General features: G+C 27.4%; 1 protein-coding gene across 10 annotated transcripts in view; it reads left to right on the top strand.

Moving 5' to 3' along the window:
* LOC127285903 (forkhead box protein P1) overlaps positions 1 to 24,333 on the top strand; it is a 426,402-nt gene that overhangs the window by 239,641 nt on the left and 162,428 nt on the right. For 9 of the 10 annotated variants that reach the window (XM_051312187.1, XM_051312131.1, XM_051312122.1 and 6 more), the window contains exon 4: positions 10,034 to 10,168. In XM_051312187.1, the coding sequence (XP_051168144.1) occupies positions 10,034 to 10,168 (135 nt within the window). Of the gene's footprint in view, positions 1 to 8,946; positions 9,711 to 10,033; positions 10,169 to 24,333 lie in introns of those variants that run through there. The other variant, XM_051312177.1, reaches the window with a different exon arrangement.

Consider the following 24,333-nt stretch of genomic DNA (forward strand, 5'->3'; position numbering starts at 1 on the left):
CTTTTTGATTCCCAAATATTAATTTTGTAAAAGTTTGAGCGCGTACATCTAGTCCTTGAGGTTAAGGTGCAGTAATGTAATTTTTATGAACTACAGTCAAGGGATAAATTTAATTGAAGCTGGTTGGTTTTATTGACTAGAGTTCTTCAAATATTACCAAATAAGTTCTGTAGTTAAATACTGGTTACCAACAATTTTAAGGTTATTAGTGAATATTATAATTTTTAGGGCTTGTAGTCTAAAGTTCAAACTTTATTTTAAGTTCAAATAAAAGGTTCTATGATCCTTTTTTCTTTGCTAAAGGTACGCGCTCAAACTTTTACAAAATTAATATTTGCGAATCAAAAATGATAACAAATGACTTTGAGATTATGGTGCAACATAGGTCATTTATGGGGATAATAGTTGAAACATTAAGCCTCAATTTAAGCCCAAGTGGAAGGTTTTACGACCTGTTATTTCAGTGCTAGAGGTATTCAAAGTTAGCCAAAAACGCGATTTTTGAACATTTAAAACCCGTTTTTCTCAAAAACTATAGCTGATAGGAACTTTTCGTTTACGGATTTGTGTTCAGCATGAAAAAACATATCAAAAACAGGTCTAACATCTGCCGCACCAATATCAGTGTTGGCCTGTGTAATCTATTAGATTTATTAGAAAAATTTAACAGAACTTATACAGTGAATTCATAAAGAAATTTTCCAAATAGAAGTACTAACAATTCTCAAAATAATCCTAGGAATAATTTTGATAGCCTATAGTATTTTATCTATATGAAATTGTTCGAAAATAAGTCCCCTTAAACATATATTATATTTTTTGTATTTAGGACATTAAAGAAAAAAATGATAAAAACTGGTCTCCTAAATTAAATATAAAGTTTAAACTGTCATAGACCATTTTTTTCATAAATTTTTAAAAAAAATTAGTATTTTAACATATTTAAATGGATTAATTCCTGCAGAAATTCTTTTCTGGTATCAAATTACATGTTTTGTATTAAAAAAAAATTGCATAAAATAACAAAAAAAAAAATTGAAAAATAAAGATAATTTCATTTTCCCTCCATCGATTATTTTCATTTTTGTCTTAAAATAATCAAAAGACCTCACCAAAGTAATTCCAAACGACAACAGTTTATGTTCATTGACTTTTAGATTAAACTTCATCTTAGCTCACCGTGCAATAGAATGATAAGCAAAATCAAAGTAGACAAAATAATTTTTCAAATCGCTATATAGAAAAACTTCAAAATTTTAATAAAAAAATTGAAATTAATAATTAACTGTCATTTTTGTTTTTATCGTTTTGAAATTTCACACTGCAAGAAAACACACTCGGTATATATATATCATAAGTAAAACATATAGAAAAAAAAATGTCTAAATAGTGGGAAAAGCAGTGTAGCGAATAGTTCTTTTCGTTCGCTTATAAAGAAATGAAGGAGAGGCGAGAACTCTGAATGTTTTGGTGTGTGCCTGCGAGAAGAGAGTGCGCGAACTATTAAAAAGCGCGCGTCGACTCAAATTTTCAGCGGTAGTAAATTACGTCGACTCACCACCACTGCGCCTCTTCGTTCAACTGTATAGTGTCCGAGAGGACGTTCTCTTTTTCCTCTTTCTCATCGCTTATAAACGCGGTATCTCACTCATTCTCTCTTTCTCCATACTGTCTCTATATATAAACCTTCTAGGGTAAAAACCCTCTCACGAACGCGCGGTCTGAGATAAAAAATTAGCCCGAGTTGCAAACGTTTCCACCTTAAATCATATATTTATCGCGACATTAATTCAACCCTTTTAGGTCCCCTTTTTTCCTGGATCGCGTTCCAGAAGAGAACCCCAACGGCGAGGCAGCGGCGGCGGCGGCGTTGAACGACGACAGCCCGTTACCTCGCTAATTTCTCAGATTCAAGTATTTTTATGTACCGGACGGGGGTAAATCCTCTCGTTTATTATTTAGAGAGGGCCAACGGGCAAAGTAGAACGCTCATGTCTATACGCGCGTGTTGCCACTGTATATATATATATATATATGTATATCGTGAATTTTCCTGGCACGAGGACATACGTCCACCACGTTGTCGACTCCCTTTTCATGTGACATCCCATATTATCTCTTCTTACTTCTGGTCTCTCAACCCTATATATGTATATGTGATCATTCCCCCTTTCAGAATTGTCTTATAGTTGTCCGCCTGCCTTCTGGCTCGTCTGCACTCAGTAAATTAACTGCAACCCTTTTTTTTATGGGAGATCTATTCTAGACGCATCATCAATATTTTTCTTTTTTGTATCCGCGATTTGCAACTTTTATTAAAAATTGGCAATAATTTTTATGTATTAATTTCTGTAAATAAGTTCTCCTTCAAGTAATAATGTCCAAAACTTTAATATATTGGTGGATGATCCGTAATGTGACAGTGTCACATTTCAGAAGTCGTGCAATTGACTTCTGGTTTTATTCTATAGGGGGGTTTTTACGACGAACAAATAGATATACAGATGACAAAACATTAATATATGGGTGGAGGATCCGTAATGTGACAGTGTCACATTTCAGAAGTCGTGCATTTGATTTCCGGTTTCGTTCTATATGAGGGTTTTTTACAATGAACAAACAGAGAAATAAATGCCATAAAACGTTAATATATAGGTGGATGATCCGTAATGTGACAGTGTCACATTTCAGAAGTCGTGCATTTGACTTCCGGTTTCGTTCTATAGGAAGGTTTTTACAATGAACAAACAGACAAATAAATGCCATAAAACGTTAATATATGGGTGGAGGATCCGTAATGTGACAGTGTCACATTTCAGAAGTCGTGCAGTTGACTTCCGGTTTCGTTCTATAGGAGGGTTTTTACAATGAACAAACAGACAAATAAATGCCAAAAAACGTTAATATATGGGTGGATGATCCGTAATGTAGTGTCACATTTCAGAAGTCGTGAATTTGATTTCCGGTTTCGTTCTATAAGAGGGTTTTTTACAATGAACAAACAGACAAATAAAAGCCAAAAAACGTTAATATATCGGTGGAGGATCCGTAATGTGACTGTGTCATATTTCAGAAATCGTGCAATTCACTTCCACTTACGTTCTCTAGGAGGGTTTTTATGACAAACAAACAGATATACAGATGCCAAAACATTAATATATGGGTGGAGGATCCGTAATGTGACAGTGTCACATTTCAGAAGTCGTGCATTTGATTTCCGGTTTCGTTCTATATGAGGGTTTTTTACAATGAACAAACAGAGAAATAAATGCCATAAAACGTTAATATATAGGTGGATGATCCGTAATGTGACAGTGTCACATTTCAGAAGTCGTGCATTTGACTTCCGGTTTCGTTCTATAGGAAGGTTTTTACAATGAACAAACAGACAAATAAATGCCATAAAACGTTAATATATGGGTGGAGGATCCGTAATGTGACAGTGTCACATTTCAGAAGTCGTGCATTTGACTTCCGGTTTCGTTCTATATGAGGGTTTTTACAATGAACAAACAGACAAATAAGTGCCAAAAAACGTTAATATATGGGTGGATGATCCGTAATGTGACAGTGTCATATTTCAGAAATCGTGCAGTTGACTTCCAGTTACGTTCTCTAGGAGAGTTTTTATGACAAACAAACAGATATACAGATGTCAAAACGTTAATATATGGATGGAGGATCCAAAATGTGACACTAAAAAATTTTAATAACATAATGCTCCCTTATAGTTGTACTTATTATTGTATACTTATTAGAGTTAATTTAAACATATATTTGAATAATTTTTTGAATTTAAAATTTATATTAGGTATTTTTAATTTAATATTATTTTGAAACGGATGTTAAAATTTTTTTTTGAACATTTTATAAATTTAAAATTTTAAAATTATCCCGAATTCACGCAACTCTCTATATAAAATGAAGTGAATTGTATTTTTATTTTTGTATGTAAAAAAATGGCAATAGCAATTGAAATAATAATTTATCAATAAATGCTTTATTTGACACAACTACTATTTCAATGTGGCATATTTATATTATATATATATATATATTTCACATCAGCTGCCAATGAAATTGTTTTTTTCGTTTTCACATCCTGGAGCTATTTTTTATTTAAAACGCAACAGGCAATCGGCATAAAGCATAAATAAAACTGCTTGGAGGCAAAATAAAAAAAAAAAAAAAAAAAATTCCATCTATTCGATAGCTTTATGTTTATTTAATAAATACATATTTGGAGCACACAAACCATAAGGGCCAGCTGCTGTGCCTATTTTAAGCTCGAGTTTTGTTGTCATAGGACCACACACTCATATACCTGAGAGCCTCTAACAATAGTTGGATGAACCGTACACAACTGTCTTATAAATATCATGGTGTATATTGAAGGAAAATTACTTCATAAACAGCATACATTTCATGCATACAGTATAAATTAACGTACAACTGTGAAGTATGCGTATATTATTTTAAAAATTGTTTTTAATTTTTAAAAAAGAAAATTTTTCTTCAACATATTTTTGATAATATGTTTCTTTATTAACTGAAAATCAGAATTTTGAATTAATTAAACTAAAAAATATTTCGAAATCTGTAAATACCAAAAAAGTTTATAAAAGAATTAAAAATAAGAACACAAAATTTTAATCGTATTATTTACACTAATATAAGGTCAGAATCAATTCGTAAAAAAAAATTAACAAAAACCAGTGTGTTAAATATATGTATATTGCCATTACATCATTTGTATAATTTTATAATAGAAAAATATTTATAGTATTTTAGTTTGTTGTAAAAAATGTAATAGAAAATAAACCCGGTAATTAACTATCTTCTGTTCGCATGTGTTATGGTTACTTTTACTCTTTAGTGCTGGAGGTTTGTTTATCACTAAAGTGTTAAGAAGCACATGATGCACGAAATTACAGCATCTATACAGTCCCAGAGGCTATAAGAATCACGTGCTTTTCTTAGCCCGCCTGTTTCTTCTCAAACACACAGGCCGTATTACGTCAAGTGCACATAAGTATACTTATAAAACGATTCTCGTCAAATTTTAAACCTGGTCTTTATATATATATATATATATACGAGATATGTTTTTTTCTGAATTATGAGTAACAAAAAAAAAAAATTACCTTCTAAATTTTTTTTATTTATTTCTGAGTTCAAGAAATTTGCACATACATATTGAAATATAAATCTTTATTATACTCTTGTAAAATAATTACATTCGCAAATTGTTGCAAAAATGAGTGAATTTTTTTTGCGCACGGAAAAAAATTAAATGTTTAAGGGGGGGGGGGGGGGTAAGTTTAATTCCATGAAAAAAATGCATATTTTTACGAATTTTTTTTGGCTATACAGAAAGAGTTAATATATTTATTAAATTTTTATATAATAGTACAACATTTGAACAGTATTTCATCAAAGTTTAATTGCAAAATATTGAGAATTGATCGAGTGACAGTACATTTCCTCTGGCTCCCCAAAAAAAAGTTATTTACGGTGTTCACTGTAACTCGCAATAGAATCATCTAAAACAAAAGAATCAAAATGGATTTGTTAAAGGAGATGTTTTTCTAGGGATCCCTGGGAGGGTTTTTTTTTTATTTTTGAATTTATGGAAATTTATGAGGTAATTTATAATTATAATACAAACAAAATTCAAGATTCAAAAACTATTGCAGAAAATTTAAGTTGTAATTTATGAAAATTTATGCGGTAATTTATGAAATTTTTCAGGTAATTTATAATTGTAATACAAAAAAAATTTAAGATTTAAAAATTATTGCAGGAAATTTATGCGGTAATTTATGAAATTTTAGCGGTAATTTATAATATATAAAAGAAAAATTTGAAAACTAATTTTGGTAATTTATGGTAATTTATGAATATTTTAATGTAATTTATAATATATAAAAGAAAATTTTAAAAACTAATTTTGGAAATTTATAGGGTAATTTTTGGTAATTTATGGAAATTTATCTGGTAATTTAAGAAAATTTAATGGAAATATATATGTTTTAAATAAATTGCGTCCTGCCGGCAGGATGGTGCAATGTGCGGAGAAGCATCCTGCCGGCAGTATGCAGCGTCTTGTCCAAGTGTCCTGCCAGAAGACCCTTCCAGCAGGATGGGCGCTTGGACATTCTATCATTAAAATATCAATACTTTTGAAAATTACCAAAATTTAATTATTTTTATTTTATAAATAATTGTCACAAAATCCTCACTTTTTTCGAAAATGTAATTTTATTTTGGAATTTTTTTAAATTCTCATTTTTCAAAAAAAAAAAATTTCTTCTTTGATAAAATTTTATATTTTCTTAAAATTTTGATTTTCTTTTCATTTTCTAAAATTTTCATTATTCGAAACCGTTTTTTTTTCGTCAAATGTTTTTTTTTAATTACTAAAATTATTATGAAAAAAGAAAGTTAAATTTAACTGAATTATAATTACCGGAAATTTTAATTATTTTAACATAACCTAAAATTGAATTTAATTATAATAATTAGTTATTTTTAACTGTACACTAAATTTTTTTTTTTTTTTTTTTTAGAAATTATCCATGTATAATTTGTAGTTATATCAAAATTTGTAAAATTGTCATATTTAATAAGGTTATATGTTCACACTTTAAATACCAAAACTTTTACATTTTCGGTATTTTTATCACTTTTACACTATATAGGTAATAATTGACACAGCGCCCTAAACCAATATTACCTAAGTTTGAAAGTGTTAAAAATACACGTCGGCTAAAACTTCCACAACATTCATGATCAACGATTTAGAAGAAAAAAAATTTTTTTTTTAATACATATTATTATAATTTTTTGCCCAAAAAAAAATTTTTGCATTTTTTTTTAATAGACAAAATTTTAGAAGAAAAATTTCATTTTTCGCAAGGAAAAATATTTATTTGTCCATTAAATTTTTTAAAGAAATTAATAAATAATAAACCCTCATAACAAAAGGATATCCATATCAATGGTCGATATCCTAGAATGGTCCCCAGGATATGTTGGGATATCTATAGGGATATCCAAACCGCCGGTCTGTGGGACATCAACAGAACATCCATAGGATAACCACAGGATATCCCTAAGACATCCACAAAATATCTGTTGGATATTATATCGCAGGATATCCATGGGATATCCTCAGGATGTCCGTGGGATATCCTCAGGATGTCCGTGGGATATTCTTAGGATATTCACGGGATATTTAATATCTCAACATATATTTTTAAATGTTAAAATTGTTAAGCTAATATAATGAATAATAATATAATAAAAACAAAAATCTTATGAGCTTCTAATTTATTTTAAATGAAGATTTGAAACGCAGTTTTCAAAGTTTTTAAATAAACTCACGCACTTAATGTATAATTAATATTAATAGTTATTCGTTATTTGCGGGGAAGAATTTATATTGTTTAAAGCCAACTTATTTTCTGACAATATTAAGCATATGAATAAAGGAATGAATCACGAATGAGTAAAAAAATTTCGAAAAAAATTCCATATTTAAAGTATAGAACATAACCTCATTAAATGTGTCAATTTTACAAATTTTTATATGCAACTATACAAATTATACATTGATAATTTCCATAATAATTTTTGTAATTGATTACTAGAAATAATATTATTTAAATCACTGACTTTTTGTTAACTTTTTGCCACTGCACCGATTTTGGTCATTTTCAGATTTCTTTTGATATTATTAAATTTTCTGCAACTATTTCATTACAATGTATACATTTATAGAATTTGGAAATAATTTAACAAAAAGTGTGACAACTTATTTTTGATTGAAGTTTAGTTGGCTCAATTGAAAAAAATATTTATTTTTTACAGTGCAAATTAGAACAATAATTTTTTGTTCATTGTTAGTGTATAAGCTGTCATAACATCATTGTTAGAAAATAATTATTATTTAAAATTAATAGCAATATTTTTGTAATTTATCTCTTTTATATATTATATATATATATATATTAATTTTGAAATAATAACCTTAAATATTTAAAAAAAACTCGTGGCCAAAATTAGAACAAAAAGTGGCTAGAAATGGTGCAATGGCCACAGCTGGTGAAAAAGAACTTTTGAAGCAATATTTAATTTTTTTAAAAATAATAAACAGTTTTAAAATATTTTGAATTATCGTAATTAAATTAATAATATATATATTAGACTTGATAAAAAAGAAATTATAATTAAATATAGTATGCGAGTTAGTGTATTTATTTTTTTAATAAAAGATGACAAATCGTTTCAAGTGGCCACAAATCTACCCTATTTTTTTTTTGTATCCATAAAATGGCATTTTCATCGATTCCAAAAAGGCTACAAAAAAACAAAGGAAACAAAAAAAAATTTATCAAATAAACTCTGTATACGAAAATGTTTAAAGAATCACAACACTTTTTCATCACATATATTCGCACTTAACAATATATTAATCTAGAATGTCCCGAAAAAAGTTGATCAAACCACAAAAAAATCCATAATATATAAAACAAATTATTATCAAAGAAAACTTTTGTTAAAAATTTTTTTTTTTTTTTTATAATTTATATCCAAAGTAGCACGACACTCACAAGAGTCTAGCAAACGATATATAGAGGTGTATAAGCATCATGTTTGGTTGACACATAAGAACAGCATATGATATACCTCATACGTCGTACATGTGAGTTTGTTGAGTCAGGGGGCTGCGAGAGAGGAGTGAAGAGGCGATGGGAGGAGGGGGGGGGACAGAGAGTAAAGGGAAGAATGAATCGCGGAAGGGGAGCGACGTGAGACGGAGCACCGATGTGGTCGTCGCTAGGGCATACGAGGGGAATGGGCAGAGAGGAGAGGGACTAAAAGCAGGCCTGTTGGTTGGTTTCAACGATATTTGTTTATATTTACACAATAAGCAATGGCCCCGCCGGTTATACCTCTCTGCCGCTTTTAGTTTAGTTCTCGCTTCTCCGTCGACGCGTTAACTTTTAAAAATTTTTTTTTCGTTCCTTCATTTTTTTTTTCAAAAAAATTTTTTTCAAAATCTATATTATAGTAAAAAATCAGTATTTCTTATCAAATACAATAAATACCGGGCGCCGCGTGTGCTATTCGACCGGGTGTGTGCAACAAGACACACGCATGTTATGCGTGCTATATACAATATATATCTATATATAGATATAGTGTGTAAACCATTGTTCTGTTGGGAGAAATTTTTTTCTCAACTTGACAACAGTTAATTACCATTTTTTTTTTTTTTTTGGCTAAATAGTGTAGTGTTAGTTTGTAATAAAGGAAGCGGAAGTGTAATGAATCTACGATGAATTGAAGTTGAATATATACGAACAACTTGAGATTATGTTATAATAATAATAATAATCGTATATATATATATTATTACATATATGAACAGTCACTGTTTGATATATATGTGACGTAATGGAAACATTCATCGAGAAGAGAGAAAAAAAAATAATAATCTCATGGTGAATAAGAAGAAAGAAGCATCTTGTGTAGTGGATTGCTTGTGTTAATTGCCGTATGTTGAAGTTCTAATAAAAGTAGTGACGTGATATATACATATTCTGCGGTGATCTGTTAAATGCAGACTTCATGACCTCGAAGTGAAATTCAATTTTGAAGAAAGGAAGGAAGTTGAGGAAATTGTCCTCGCAAAGGAAAACGATGTAAAAAAAAAAAAAAAAAAAATTGCAATAATTTAATTCTTTTTTTTTTTTAATTTCGTTTTCTTAATTTTTTTTTTTTATCTCAATATTTTTTGTGCAGCGGATAAAGAATAAAAAATAATTGCAAAATATTATTAAATATATTGTAATTAATTTATTTAATTTCAATGAAATGTATAAAAATATTATAAATGGATGTTTATATAAACGTTGGCTATTGTTTTGATTACGTAATTTTTGTCAATAATAATAATAATAATAATAATGATAAATGAGATTTTGAATGAAAGTGGGTAAACAATAGGAAAATTTCGTGATTTCAGGACGATGGCATAATGGATCATGACACAGACGGAGACGGCGCGATCAACCTGTCAACGTCGCAGCGACCCTCCGCCTCAACCACCCCTAATGGTGAAACCCCGACCTACGGACAAGAACAACAAGACAACGATCAGGTAAGCACTTGCTGTTTTTTTTTTTTTTTTTTTTTCGGAATAAATTTGTCTCTCTTTTTTTTCTCCCGCAAAACCACTAAATTATCTTTGTAAACTTTTTTCTCCGCCTATAGTATGGGAGCATTTCACAATGAGTGTATTTTCACATCATATTGTGAGAGTAATTTTATTTGAAATTAATTAATTTATTTTTAAATAATTAATTTATTTTAAATAATAATAATAATTATATAAATATCCCATGTGCAAAATGCCAAGACTGCGCTAATACGGCCCAACATTGGGCTAGTATAATGTTTGCCAAAGTACGGCAAACGTTACTGGACCAGTACTCTGCCGTACGAAACAAAAACTTAGTTAAGTCATATTTTTTTCGAACGGAGAAAATGACGAAAAACTGTTTGTATTTAAAAACCTAATGTAATATAAATAATTCTTTAATCTAACTTCACTTCCTAGGTAATTTGATAGAGTTCTTTTTAATTCTGAAGTCAAAAGTTAATTATTTAAACAAATTATATTAAATAATTGACTTACGTTTTATTTTTTAAAAGCAAAACTTGGTTAACTCGAGTTACGTAGTGCTTTTCGAAAAGGTAGGCGAGCGCGAGCCTTCGTTCAGAAGTAAGAACTTAGTTAACTCAAGCTAAATGCATCGGATTCCGAATTCACCCGACGAAAATCCGAACTTTAACGAAGTTGACTTACGCTTGATCCCATCGAAATGCACTGTCCGGCTCATGCCACTTTTCGAAAGAGAAGACACTCAAGTCGAGTTAACTAAGTTTTTATTTTGTATCTTATGCTCGATTTCAACGCTTCCTACGATTTTTGGACTACTCAACTCGAGTTAACTGAGTTTTTATCAAGTATTCTTTCATTTTCTGGGTTTTTGTAGATTTTTAATAACTATTTTTTGCAATAAATAATTAAAATAACAAATTTTTAATAACGTAATCAGACGCAGTTTTTTCTTACGAATCCATTGATACCAAAAACTCATTTTTGTCAAAAATATGACTTAACTAAGTTTTTACATCGTACTGCAGTACTGGCAATCAATTCTTCCCATTATTGGGCCAATATTGACATCGATTCTCGGTTACTCTAATTTGACGCATTATTGGGCCAAACTCCGTCACATTACTGGGCCAATATTGGCACCAATACTTGATAATTCTAATTTTCCATAATTGAGACGAACTCTGTCCCATTACTGCGGGTCGTTATTGGCCCATTGACGGTTGAAATGTTGAATTTATTTTGACAAGTCATTTTTTCCAAAGTTGGAACGAATCTTGGTCGAGTAATGGCGCATTAATGGCTGAAATGTCCCTCAAATGGAGCTTATTAAAACATTTTTGTATTGAGATTCCCATATTCGCGTCTAGTCTAGTGGTTAGCGTGTTAGACTTCGATGCGTTAGGTTGCGAGTTCGGTTCCCACGAGCGTTACAAAATTTTATATTTTTTCAAATGTTTAAACAATTACGCTTTCTGTCAATACTTATATTATAAATCTATAATGAATTAATTAGTTAATTAATTAATAATTATAATTTTTTAAACTTGTTTAAACTTTGACAATACTGGGCCACTAATGGCAGCCAAGATTGGCCCAGTAATGGCATATGATACTTGACTCCCTCGACGTCCAACTGCAGTTAACACGACAAGAGTCGGTCCAATATTGTATACCAAGGCTCGTTACCTGTTTTGCCAATATTGAGCCAGTATTTGGCCGTTATGGTTTTCGCACTTGGAATGAAATAAGGCAAATAAAACGAAAACATTCGGACAAAGAATAAAAATATATATTTATATTTAATCCAACGTTTCGAAATCGAATCGATTTCCCCTTCAGAGGGAGTCTATCAAAAAATATACAATTTGAATAATAACAATAAACAGTAAGTTAATAAATAAATAAAATATAATATATGAATAAATATGATTTAAAACCAAAATAATCGTTCTTTGGATTTTTCATTTCTCAATTATTATTATATATAAAAAAAACCGGTTTTAACAAAAAGTATAAAATAATAATTATAATAATTAATATTATTATATTACTGTTAATAATATTATAATAATATTTATAATTACTTGATTATTTTAAATAAATTTGAATATTAAAATTTCGAAAAAAGTTAAAATAAAATAAAATTTTCTTTTTGCGTGAAAAATATAAACAAAAAAAAAATGTGAACTAAATCCAACTCCATATCTCGAATAGAACGTTTGCAAACGATTTTGCGACCAAAAGATGAAGTAAACTGATAACTTTTTTTTTAAGATATTTTTTTTTTTGAGGTTTTTCTCGATTTGAAATCCAAGTCTCTCGCGGTAAGCTATGAACGTTTTGCAATCTAACGTTTGACACCAGCCACTATAAAATCGAGTCCCCTGATTTCAAATTCAATTCAAAATCCCAGCAGCGAACGAAATATATATATATATATGAATGTATATGTATATATAGTTCTTTGCCAAATGGCAGAAAGGGAAACAAATGTTTTATGACCCTTAAAGCGACCTATTCTATAGTTTGAAACTGAAAAGGGGAAAACTCTCTATATATCTAAAGTGCTTCGCGCAGGTAGAATAAAACTTCCCCATATATATATATATATATATATATATACATATATCGTTATAAACCTTCCAAAAACAATACGACTGTAATATATGTGTTTTTTTGGCCATATGAACATTATCATATATGTACATGTGTTATGCGAAGTGAATTTATCATTTGGATTTATAATTGCGCATTATTTATATGTCAAAAGAATTTTTTTTGAGAGGGGGGGAGTGGGATTTCCACAAATTATAATAATTAACATTAATGGGACATTTCATATCAAATTAGAATTTAGAATTTTTTTTTGGCAAATTCTAGGTGAAAAAATAAAGAAACCTGAGCAAAATGTTTAGTCAGAGCAACCAAAATTTGGTTAGGACAACAAACGATCATTTGGTTTTTTAGACTAAACTATTTTGTTGTGTTAACCAAATTATTTTATTGTCGTAACCAAATTTTGGTTGGAATTTAAAAATGTTCAACCAAATAATTTTGTTGGCCTAATCAAATGTTTGGTTGAGATAACTCTATGACTTTGTTTCAGCCAACCAAAATTTGGTTACAAGAACCAAAATTGCCTAACCAAACAATTTTGTTACAAACACTATAAATTTTTTTTCTCAGTGTACATTTTTTTAAACTTAACACACGGTCAAACGCGGGGTAATTATAACCACAAGAACGCTAATTTTCTACTCAACACGTAATTAAAATTCAGAATTAAAAAAAAAAAAATTTTTATTTTATTTAGTTTTGGTTTTTGAGAAAATTTCACTTTTTAGATATATATAATTAAATTACATCGTGAAAAATAATTTGTGCCATAACATAACCTCAAATTTCTAACTACTACTGTATTTTTACTATTTTTTTTACTATTATTATTTTTATTCTAAAACAGAAATTTAATTGTGGAAAATTTATTTTCTCCAACGCCTGCTCTGAAAGTGCAACTTTCTTGGTTAGAAAAGTATTGGGGAAGTTGAACATTTATTAATTCCTCAGCCGAGCGTGGGGAAGGTAAATCGTAATATATTTTTAGTTTTTCTTTGATAAATAATAAATAAATATAATAATAAATAGATAAAACATTGTTGAATTTAAAAAACCAAACAATTGTCATTGCATATATATACATTGTTAATTCTTCCTAATTAATAAAAATGCATTTCCTCGCGAGGCGTTAGAGAAAACGTCGTGTGCGACACGTGGGAAAAAATGATTTTTTTTCGAGTGATTGCTACTCATTTTGAAGTGCAACAAAAATTAGTCAGGTTGGTGGCGCCACTGTCTATGTCGTTTAGCATTGGCTCATTTTGAGTTGCAACAAAAATGAGACTAGGTTTTTTCTGTGTACGAGGTACTCTCAAATTAATTAAATTAAGTAATTCAGAACAATCAATTTTTATAATTTAATATGTATAAATTTAAATTTGGCGATTGGTCGTCTTTTGTTTAATGTGAAAACGTTTAATCTGATATAAAGCTCCAGATAATTCGACCCTCTAGGTGGATAAAAATTTACGAAAGTTGCAATATTTTAAAAATCGTTTTTATAAACTTTCTAAGAATAAAATATCCTTATCATAGACGGGGTAAGTAAGGCTAAATATTCAATTTTAGATGTAACAATCGTGTTAAATAAAAAGAATTTAAACATCAATTGACTTAGAATGTTTGGTTGATCGAATAAGATAACCCAAAGTTCGGGACGCTTTTTTATAAATACAGTAGGACTCCGGTTATCCGAGCTAATGTGGACCGAACCTACCTCGGATAAGGCGAAAACTCGGATAATCCGATTTGGTCAATATTTATTACAATTTAACATTATTATTGTTTAAACAATTATTATTTAATACAAACGGGAAAATAATTTTGAAAAAATACCAGAATAATTTAAACAATTTGAATTTATTAAAAATAAACTCATATTTATAAAAACTTTAAAATAACTCGGATGACGCGGATTAGACTCGGATAATGCAGAATTTCCTACTGGGACACCACCTCGGATAATTGAGACCTCGGATAAACGGGGTTTTACTGTAGTTTGTATATGGTTAGAAAAAGACAGATTGAATGAGAAAGTAATACCTAAATCACGAATAATATTTTTCCTAGGGATCAAACTATCCGAAGCTTCATAATCAAAAAGAAAGACATTATTAGAATTTTCGAAAGTAACAACGGAACTTTTAGTCGGGTTAAAATCAAGTTTATTTATATTACACCATTGAAGTAAGCTAATAATGTTTTTTTTTTTTGTAAAATACTACAATCTTCATCAGAGTTAATAACGGAATAAATTTTTAAATCATCAACAAAAAGTGAATTGTTTACATTAATAATATCGAATACGTCATTAATATAAATTGTAAAAAGAATTGACCCAAGTGTAGAACCCTGTGGTACTCCAGAAGTAGGGGTAAAATGAGGGGAAGAGAATCCAGTATATTGAACAAAACAATTTCGGTTCGTTATAGATAAGAAAAAAGCGTTTTAATAAAGTTACTAGGCAATTGTAAATTTAATAATTTAGAAAATAATATTTCATGGTCAACTTTATCGAAAGCTTTAGAGAACTCTATATGTAAATAACGTCAACCTGAGAGCCCGATTGCAAAGCTTGATTTATAAAATTAGTTAAAAGACAAAGAAGGTTAGTGTTAGTTGATCGTTTTGCAATGCAACCGTGGATTTGAAACAAATTCCAATTAAAAGTAATAATTATTTATTACAAATAAATATTTATTTGATAATAGTCGATTATTTGAATCAAATAATTTTTTTTCAGTGAATTAAAATATATAGAAATTAATTTATAGGGAAAATTAAATAAAAAATGAATAAAATGTTAGTATACCATTTCAACTAATTCGGTGGGATGTGAATATTTCACTTGACAAATTTCATTCTTGATTCTACAAACTTAGGATATATACAAAAGACAACTAGCTTATATATTAATGACATTCCGTGTTCTTAACTCGAAACTTGTGGAGTAAGCGGAAACAGTGGAGTATCAATAATGTCAAGCTCTTGTGCAGGGTCGACCATAACTAGATCTAGTTCTCTTGCCAGGGCAAACTAACATACTTGCTTCCTCTTGAAGAAACCAAGAGAGAGAGAGAGAGAGAGAGTCCCGTGATCCAAGTCCCGCAGCGTTGGCTGACACTGTTTATAATTTAAGGGGATATCGAAGTCGAGGGTAGCTTCCAGCCTTTCGAAGGGTCGTGAGAGACGGGAACGAAACAAGAGGGTAAGAGACCAAGAAAGAGAAGGTGCTCATGTCCTTCTTAGACAGAGGGTTACTCTCTCTCTCTCTCTCTCTTTCTCTCTGGTGCCAAGAACCCCAACACCCTTCGATTTCGTATAATTTACTAAATCATAAAAAATCAAGATATATCTAACAGAAAAGTATTCTATTATTTTCCTTTAGTATATCATATATCCGATAATTCTCTCGAGACAAAATGTACCTAATTTATTTTATTATTTTCGTTTCTCATTTTTTATGATGTTATAAATATTTTTATTGTTGTTTTTAATTGTTGATAGAGGTATTAAGGACGTCCAATATCCCATTAACATAACCTCAAATTTAAAATTAGTTTTTCACAGATAACAAAAAATGTATTTAAAATTTTAATTCGAATTTTTAAATGACAAAAATACCAATTGACAGAATTTTAACTTGTTTGAACTTTTATTTATACGAATTTTTAATTGATAGAATTTTTAAGACATCGAAGTTTTATTTGTCCGAAATAACAAATGTCCGAATAAACAATCGACATAAAGATTTCGGCGCAATTTTTAAAATTGACCAATCACGATTTTCTTGATAATTTCTAATTGATCAATTTTAAAAATTGCACCGAACTCTTTCTGTTGATTGTTTTTTCGATCATTTGTAATTTCGGACGCAAATGAAAATTCGGCGTCTTAAAAATTCGTACAAATTAAAATTTCTACAAGTAAAAGTTCGTATAAATTAAAATTCTGTGAATTAGAATTTCTGTCATTTAAAAATTCGAAATAAAAGTCGATTGTAGGAGAATTCTATTAAGTTAAATTCGCTCGAATTAAAATTCCCTTTAAATAAAAAGTAATGTAGAATTTAATGGCTAGAAAATAAAAATTCTGCTAAACAAAAATTCGGTAGATGTAAAATTTTATTAAAAAAAATTAGTATAAAAGGAAAATTTGTTAAATTTTTTATTCAAAAATTGAAAATTTGTCGAAAAAAAAAATTATTTCTAATAAATTACTTCAAAATAAAAATTCTAATTAATGATTTTTATGGAAAATTCATGTGACCCCTTTTTTTAGTCCTCTGTTAGAAAATAATTTTCACATATTCAAGCAACGTTCAATATATTGAATTAGTTAATTATAGTGTAAAACAATATTATAAGATATATATATATACATTTTTCTCCTGGGGAAGATGAGAACCAGAGTCGCATGAATTAAAAATACAGATATTTTTCCTCTCACTTTTTCGATTCATTAACGTAAACTTGTAAAATCTTTAAAATGCATAACATTATGGTAGGACATTTTTTTTTTTTTACAACTACATTAGCGTGTGAAATATAATTTATTATGTACTACTTTATACAATTTTTTCCATATAAAGTATTTAATATATAAATAAATTATCAATTTTTGTTTTGTTCAAAAATAGAAAAAAATTATATATATATATATTAGTATTGTATTTACTTGATTAATTAATTAAATATATTAAATGACATTAAAAAACAATTGCGGTTTTTTACACAAAAATTAAATGGCTATTATATGTATATGGGGCAAAATTCCTGAAGCGATACAATTAAAATTAATTAATATATGAAACTCCCTGAGAGAAGGGACTTTACATAAAAAAAAATTTTAGGTTATGTTTGCGATTTTTAGAGTGAAAATACTCACAGACAATAATTTTTAATACAAAAATGTTTAATTCTAAAAAACTAAATTTGATTTTACCTAATTTGAATAGGAACTTTTTTATGAAGGTAAAACTATCACTGAACATAACCTAAAATTTTTTAGACGAAAGGTCCCTTCTCTCGTGGAGGGTCACATATGTATTTCGAAAACAAACAAAAATTACATTTTCATTTTTTTTGTACTAAAAGTGCGTATTTTAAACCTTAGAAAAATATAAATTAAAAAAAAATTTTAATTTTAAATTTTATGAATAAAATTTTTAAAAAAACTTTTCGTATATTTGATTTAACCTTATTGTATAATAGTTATACTAAAAGAATTCACTGTTGGTTCACTTGATATATTTTGCCCCACTATATATATATATTTATTAAGATGTTTAATAATCGCGCTCATATTGTATGCATAATTGTTTCAGGTGTAATTCGCGCATGTTAAGAACGTGAATTGAAAAGTAATAATAAAAAAAAAAAAAAAAACCGCATGGATTTGACGTAGATTTTCGCATACTGATAATGTTTATTCGCTATGACACGAATGTTTGATTATAAATATCTCGTCAGTTGTTTCAGGTGGCTATAAGCAAGGATAGTTTTGTCAATCTTTATATTATTATATTACAAAAAAAAAAAAAAAGAAAAATTACGCTAGTCCAATTCTTAGAATTTCACGTATACTTTATCTTATATAGTCATTATTATGAAAATATTATTTCAATCTGATAATTGTTATTCCTCTTGTTATAAAATTGGAAAAAAAAATTTATTTCATTCAAATATACGCCTGTTCTTGACTATTTAGCGAATCAATATTTATTTGTATATTTATTATTTTTAATTATTATTTAATTTAATTTATTTTATTTATTATTTATTTGTTATTATTATTGTTTTTTTTTCATTTTGTAAAAAATACAAAAATATAATTTAAAAAATTTATTTTAGTCAATGTAAACAGATATTACATCATGAAAAGAAATATTTAAAATTTTATTTTTAAAACTTCTAGCAAAGAAAAAGTGATCGAAAACTATTAAAAATTTATATTATTTATCGGGTAAAGTTTTCATATTGTATTTTTGCGGAGAATTGAAATGTTTAGTTCTTTATATATATATATAAAAAGAAATCGTATACACAAAAGTCAAAATTGCATATCGTGTAAGCGCCCGTTGTAACTGTAACGACACTCTCATTCCTCACGAATATATAGAAAGATCGGTAGTTTAGATTAAAATTCTTTTGGAAAAATGCCAAATTGAAAAACGTTTGATCTTCTCTCACAATAATATTTGTCTATTGGGACCACGATCGTAAATCCAAATATGAAATTTCCCTCACTATATCCTTTATAATATAATGTTTGTAACAAAAATTTTTCGCAAAGTTTTTATTATTTCGCATTGCGAGCGCAATAATTTCTAGTCAAATAATTTTTTGAATATTTCAAGAAAAAAAAAAAAAATAAAAGATTCAGTTTTTTTTCAATTTTTTAAATGTCAGCATACTGATATTTAGTTAAATTTGTTATTCTTTATATATAAGAGGTTTTAAAAATAAAGAATAATTATTTATTAAACAATACATGAGTAATGCGCACACGAGTATAGTTATATTTATCATGAATTGTGTTTAATCTTAAGTTGTTTGAAAAAAAAAAAAAAATTAATATATATGTTAAAATGTGTTGATATATATATACTTCAGTGCATGTTGTTTTTGATGTCTTTGTCAGATACGAGAGGCTCTGCGAATTAAGTGAAACATAGTATCGCTTCTATTACTACATCAAAGTCACGTTCTCTCACAATTTTCAACTTTACAAGTCTTGGCGTGAGAAATTTATATATTTATATATATATATATATATAAATGTATTAGTAGCTCTTAATATTATGGAGTAAGAAACAAAGGTTGACGCGGATAAGATTTCCAAGTTGAACGTCACTTTACAACTATGAAGCTTTCGATTGGTTAATTTTATTCATATTTAATAATTCCTCTCTTGTTTCATTTATATACACCGAAAAAAAAAAATATTCTTGTATTCAGAGGAAAATTCCTCTTACAGAATCCTCTTGAATTTTATTCTTAAAACAAGAGTATTACTCTTTAAATGAGAATATTTTCCTCTAATTTCAAGAGGATCGAAACAAAAGGACTATTCTAGAGTATTCCTCTTATATTCAGAATAATCTTTTTAGAATTAAAATAATACTCTTAGAAATTTTTAAAAGTAATTTTTAAGAACATTTAAATACATTTGAGGTTATGCTATTTAAAAATTTATTTTATTACGATTTCTATTTATTTTAATTTTATTTGAAAATTTATTTAAAATAAATTTTCAAATTTAATGAATTATATGTTTTGCGCATAAAAATATTATTAAAAATAGATTTAGTTGATTTATTCAAAGAAAATTAAAATCAATTTCAATTTCAATTTATACTCAAATATAGATGTAAATCATGGAATAACAAATTTTATTCCTTTTAATTTTATAGATTATATCTATGACATACAAATTAGATGATTGCATTTTTATTATTTCAAAATTCTTTTTAAAATGTTATTTTCCTCTTAAAATAAGAGTATCCTCTTAAATTAAGAGGAATAATTTTACATAGAGGACAATCCTTTTGCAGCATATACTAGAGGAAAATATGCATTGAAATAAGAGGAATCCTCTTGAAACAAGAGGATTTTTTTTTTGTGTATATAGGCAAAATTCCTGAAATGTCCGAAACAAAATTTCTCTTTAAACCAATTTTTACTCAACAAATTTTTTAATTAAGGGAATGTAGTCATCAGTGGACCACTTCCTGGTTTTTTTTTTTTAATGTAAAACAAGTCATTGTATAAAAATATTTATTTATTTTTATTTGCCAGCATTGTTATTTAATAGAATTGTTAAAACAGAAAATTTTCATTTGACCGAAATTGTAAATGACCGAAAAAGAATATATCGAAAGTAAGATTTCGGCGCGAATTTTAAAATTGACCAATAAGAAATTATTATCAAAAGAGAAAATATTGTGATTGGTATAAATTTTAAAATTCGCGCCGAATTATTTCTATTGATTATTTTTCCGACAAATGAAAATTCGGATGGATAAGAAATTTTGGCATTTAAAAATTCGAATTTTTTAATACCAAAATTCCTTATTCATCCAAATCTTTGGATTAAATTAGAATATTTAAAACAAAAATTTGGGCAAAGAAAAATTTTCTAAAATAAAATTTGTATCAAAAAAAAAAAAAAAAATTGACACCTATAACAAAATCTGCTATAAGGAAAAATTCGTTTAAAAAGAAATTCTATCAAATGTTTATTCGAAAAATAATAAAACATTTATAAAAATAATTATACATCGACACAAAAAAAAAAATTCTCTTGAAAATAGAGGAAAATTCCTCTTGAATCAAGAATATTATTCTTAATCAGAGAGTATTTTCCTCTTATTTCAAGAGGAATATTCTTAAATAGAGAATAATCCTCTTAAAATAAGAAGAATGCTTTTGTGTGATATTTTAGAGGAAAATGTGCATTAAAATAAGAGGAATCCTCTTAAATCAAGAATATTTTTTTTTCTCGAACATTTAATAGGAATTTTGCCCGAAATATATTTTATTATTATTATCATTTTTGCATTACACATATATTCAAGATTTGACATTGGAATAAAAATTTTTCTTATTATTCATTTCCATATATATATATATACTATTCGATCGATATGTCATATATTTTTTATAAATATAATTGAAAATTTTCAAATATAACATATAAAAATAAAATAATAATGAAGATTAAAAGTCGTAAAATTTTTGTTTTCCGTCAAACGAATTGTATACTGAATTTTCGAACATTTATTCTTCGCTAGTTAAATAAGATGTTGCAATTGAATTTTATGATTTATCCAGCTGTTTCAGCAAAAGGTTAAAGAAGATTCTTTCAATTACGAAGGGCGAATTTTCCATAACTACCCAGTCATCGATATTCATAGCCAAGTGTTTTTTTACGTGAAAGACGAAAGAGTAGAGTAATGTGTACCTTAGTGTAAGTGCGGGGAGGGTTTAAAAAAAAAAAAAAAGTTTTGAAAGTATATGATAGAGATGAGATTTAGGGAAAAAAAAGAATGGTTCAGGGATGCGGCTTGATTGGAAAGGACACAGCCTATTCGCAAGTCGAACTCTTATATATATAAAGTGAGAATTTTGCCCCTGTGTCATACCGTATAGCATGAACTTCACTATTTCCATATATAGCTTCTTTTTTCCCCTCTTTTCCCAACGAAAAATTCTCCTCCAAAATGGTCAATATTTGTCTCCATTTTCAATCTAAACATTTTTAGTCTCAAATATATTCATACTGCAAAAAAAAAAAAAAAAATTTGAAAAAATATTTCCACCTTTTTTTTTCTTTTATTTCCAAAATTTTCAAATTTTTTTGATTTTATTAAAGAAGAAAAGAGATAATGAAATTATTAATTTTATTAACGATCATATATTCACTCTGTTAATTTTAATTAAAATTTCTTTTTTTTACTCATATTTATTTAATCTTTTGGGAATATGTAACAATTTCCAGTTTTTCGAAACGTTGAAAATTTTTTTGTTAACTTTGCAAATTTTTAGTCCTTTTTTGAGCATAAGAAAATTTTCAATATTTTTTTTGAATTTCGAATATTTGATCTTTTGGAGTATAGAAAAATTTTCAGCTTTCAAGAAAAAAAAAAATATTTTAGTTTATCGAAACGTTGAAAATTTTTTCTGTTTTTTGTTAATTTTAACATTTTATAAAAAAAAAGTGTCGAATAATTTTTTAAAGTACGTTAAAAAATAATTATTATTCCAACGGAAGGAGACTTTCGGATAAAGTATATAGATATTTAGTAATTCAGAGACAGAAGAACTTAATTAAAAGCACGCGCGATGATTATTTACTGAGGCGTGTTGACCGTTTATTTTAGAAATTGCGTCCCCTCTGGCGTTTCTTGGAGAACACAACTAAATCGCCTTATGTAGCTGAAATATCCATTGACAAAAATCGAACAAACGTTAAATATGTCCTTCATACTCGAACTGCGTTATCCACTTAAAGCAGAAAAATTTAAATAATAATAATTATTATTTCTTTTCACTTTTACTCATATTTTCACTTCCAGTTCGAATAATTATATAATTTTCAATCTCAATTTCATTTCTGCACTTTCACAAAATTTTAATCAGTGTAAGTAAAAATGAAAATAAGAGTGAAAATTATATCTTCACTATTGAAGTTATTGTTTTTTTTCTTTTTTTGTTAATTATATTGCTTTCTAATAAATATTAATTTATTAAACTAGGTGTTCATTTCATGACCATTTAGCTTCCTCATCATGATACACTTATATTCAAGATTAAAAAAAGGATTACAACTAAAATATAGCGATCAATTTTATAAATATTAGTAAAATGTAAACTTTGGTATACCTCAATCGATTCGTTTTTATGCCAGGAATACAATTTTGACAAGAATTAATTAAAATTTTTATATCAGAAAAAGTTATTTCAAAAAATACAAAAAACGATTATTTTCAAAAATTCAAAAAAATGATTTAATATACAGATTTCAGTATAAAATATGAACTTTATATATAGGCTAATCGACTCGTTTTAATGCAATAAATAAGTTTTTTTTACTAAACAAAATTAAATTTACAAAGAAAAAAATATTTTGAAAAAAAAATTTTTTTTTTTAAATTTTGAAAAAATTGTAAAAAATAAAATGTTGTGAATATATTCGGAAATCCTTGTGTCAGATTTTAGGTATTAATGATTACAATAAGCATACAAAATTTTAGGACAATCCGTTAAAACGTTTCTGAGATAATTTGCTCAGGACTTCATATATATTATTTCTAGATGAAAATGAGTCCATATAACGCAATTTTAAAAAATCGAAAAACGTCACGAATGCAAAGCTTCTTCATGAGGAAGCAAAAATGCGCTAAAGTCACGTATTTTCACGGCGTGAAAATAGATTCAAACATAACCTCAAAAATTAATATTATAATTACTATTAATATTATTTATTATTATTATTATTATCATTATCATTATCATTATCATTATTATATACTTAAGTACGTTAAAAAAATTAATATTTTTATCAGAAACCAATTTTTTTGACTTGTTTTTTTTTCCATTCAAAATAAAATTTCTTTGACGAAACTGAAGTACGCAACGTTTATGATAAACGATTTTTAAAGAAATAATTTTTTAAAATGAAAAATTCTATAATTTTTTGCATAAAAAATATTTCTTGTAAATTATAACAAAATATTTTTTAGGCAAAAAATTATAGAATTTTTCATTTTTAAAAATTATTTCATTAAAAATCCTTTATATATAAACGTTACGTACTTCAACTTCGTTTTCTTTGATTCAAAGAAATTTTCTTTGAATTAAAAAAATTTGTGCATTAAATCAAAAAAAATTCTAACATTGATATATAGGGTCAAAGAAACATTTATTTGAATTAAAGAAAAAAATTAATTTACAACAAATAAATTTTCTTTGAATTAAAGATAATTTGTTTGTAACAAATAAATTTTCTTCGAATCAAAGAAA

This window comes from Leptopilina boulardi, unplaced genomic scaffold, assembly GCF_019393585.1.
Source record: "Leptopilina boulardi isolate dan_hultmark-lab unplaced genomic scaffold, ZJU_Lbou_2.1 LbouV2_121, whole genome shotgun sequence".
NCBI lineage: Eukaryota > Metazoa > Arthropoda > Insecta > Hymenoptera > Figitidae > Leptopilina > Leptopilina boulardi.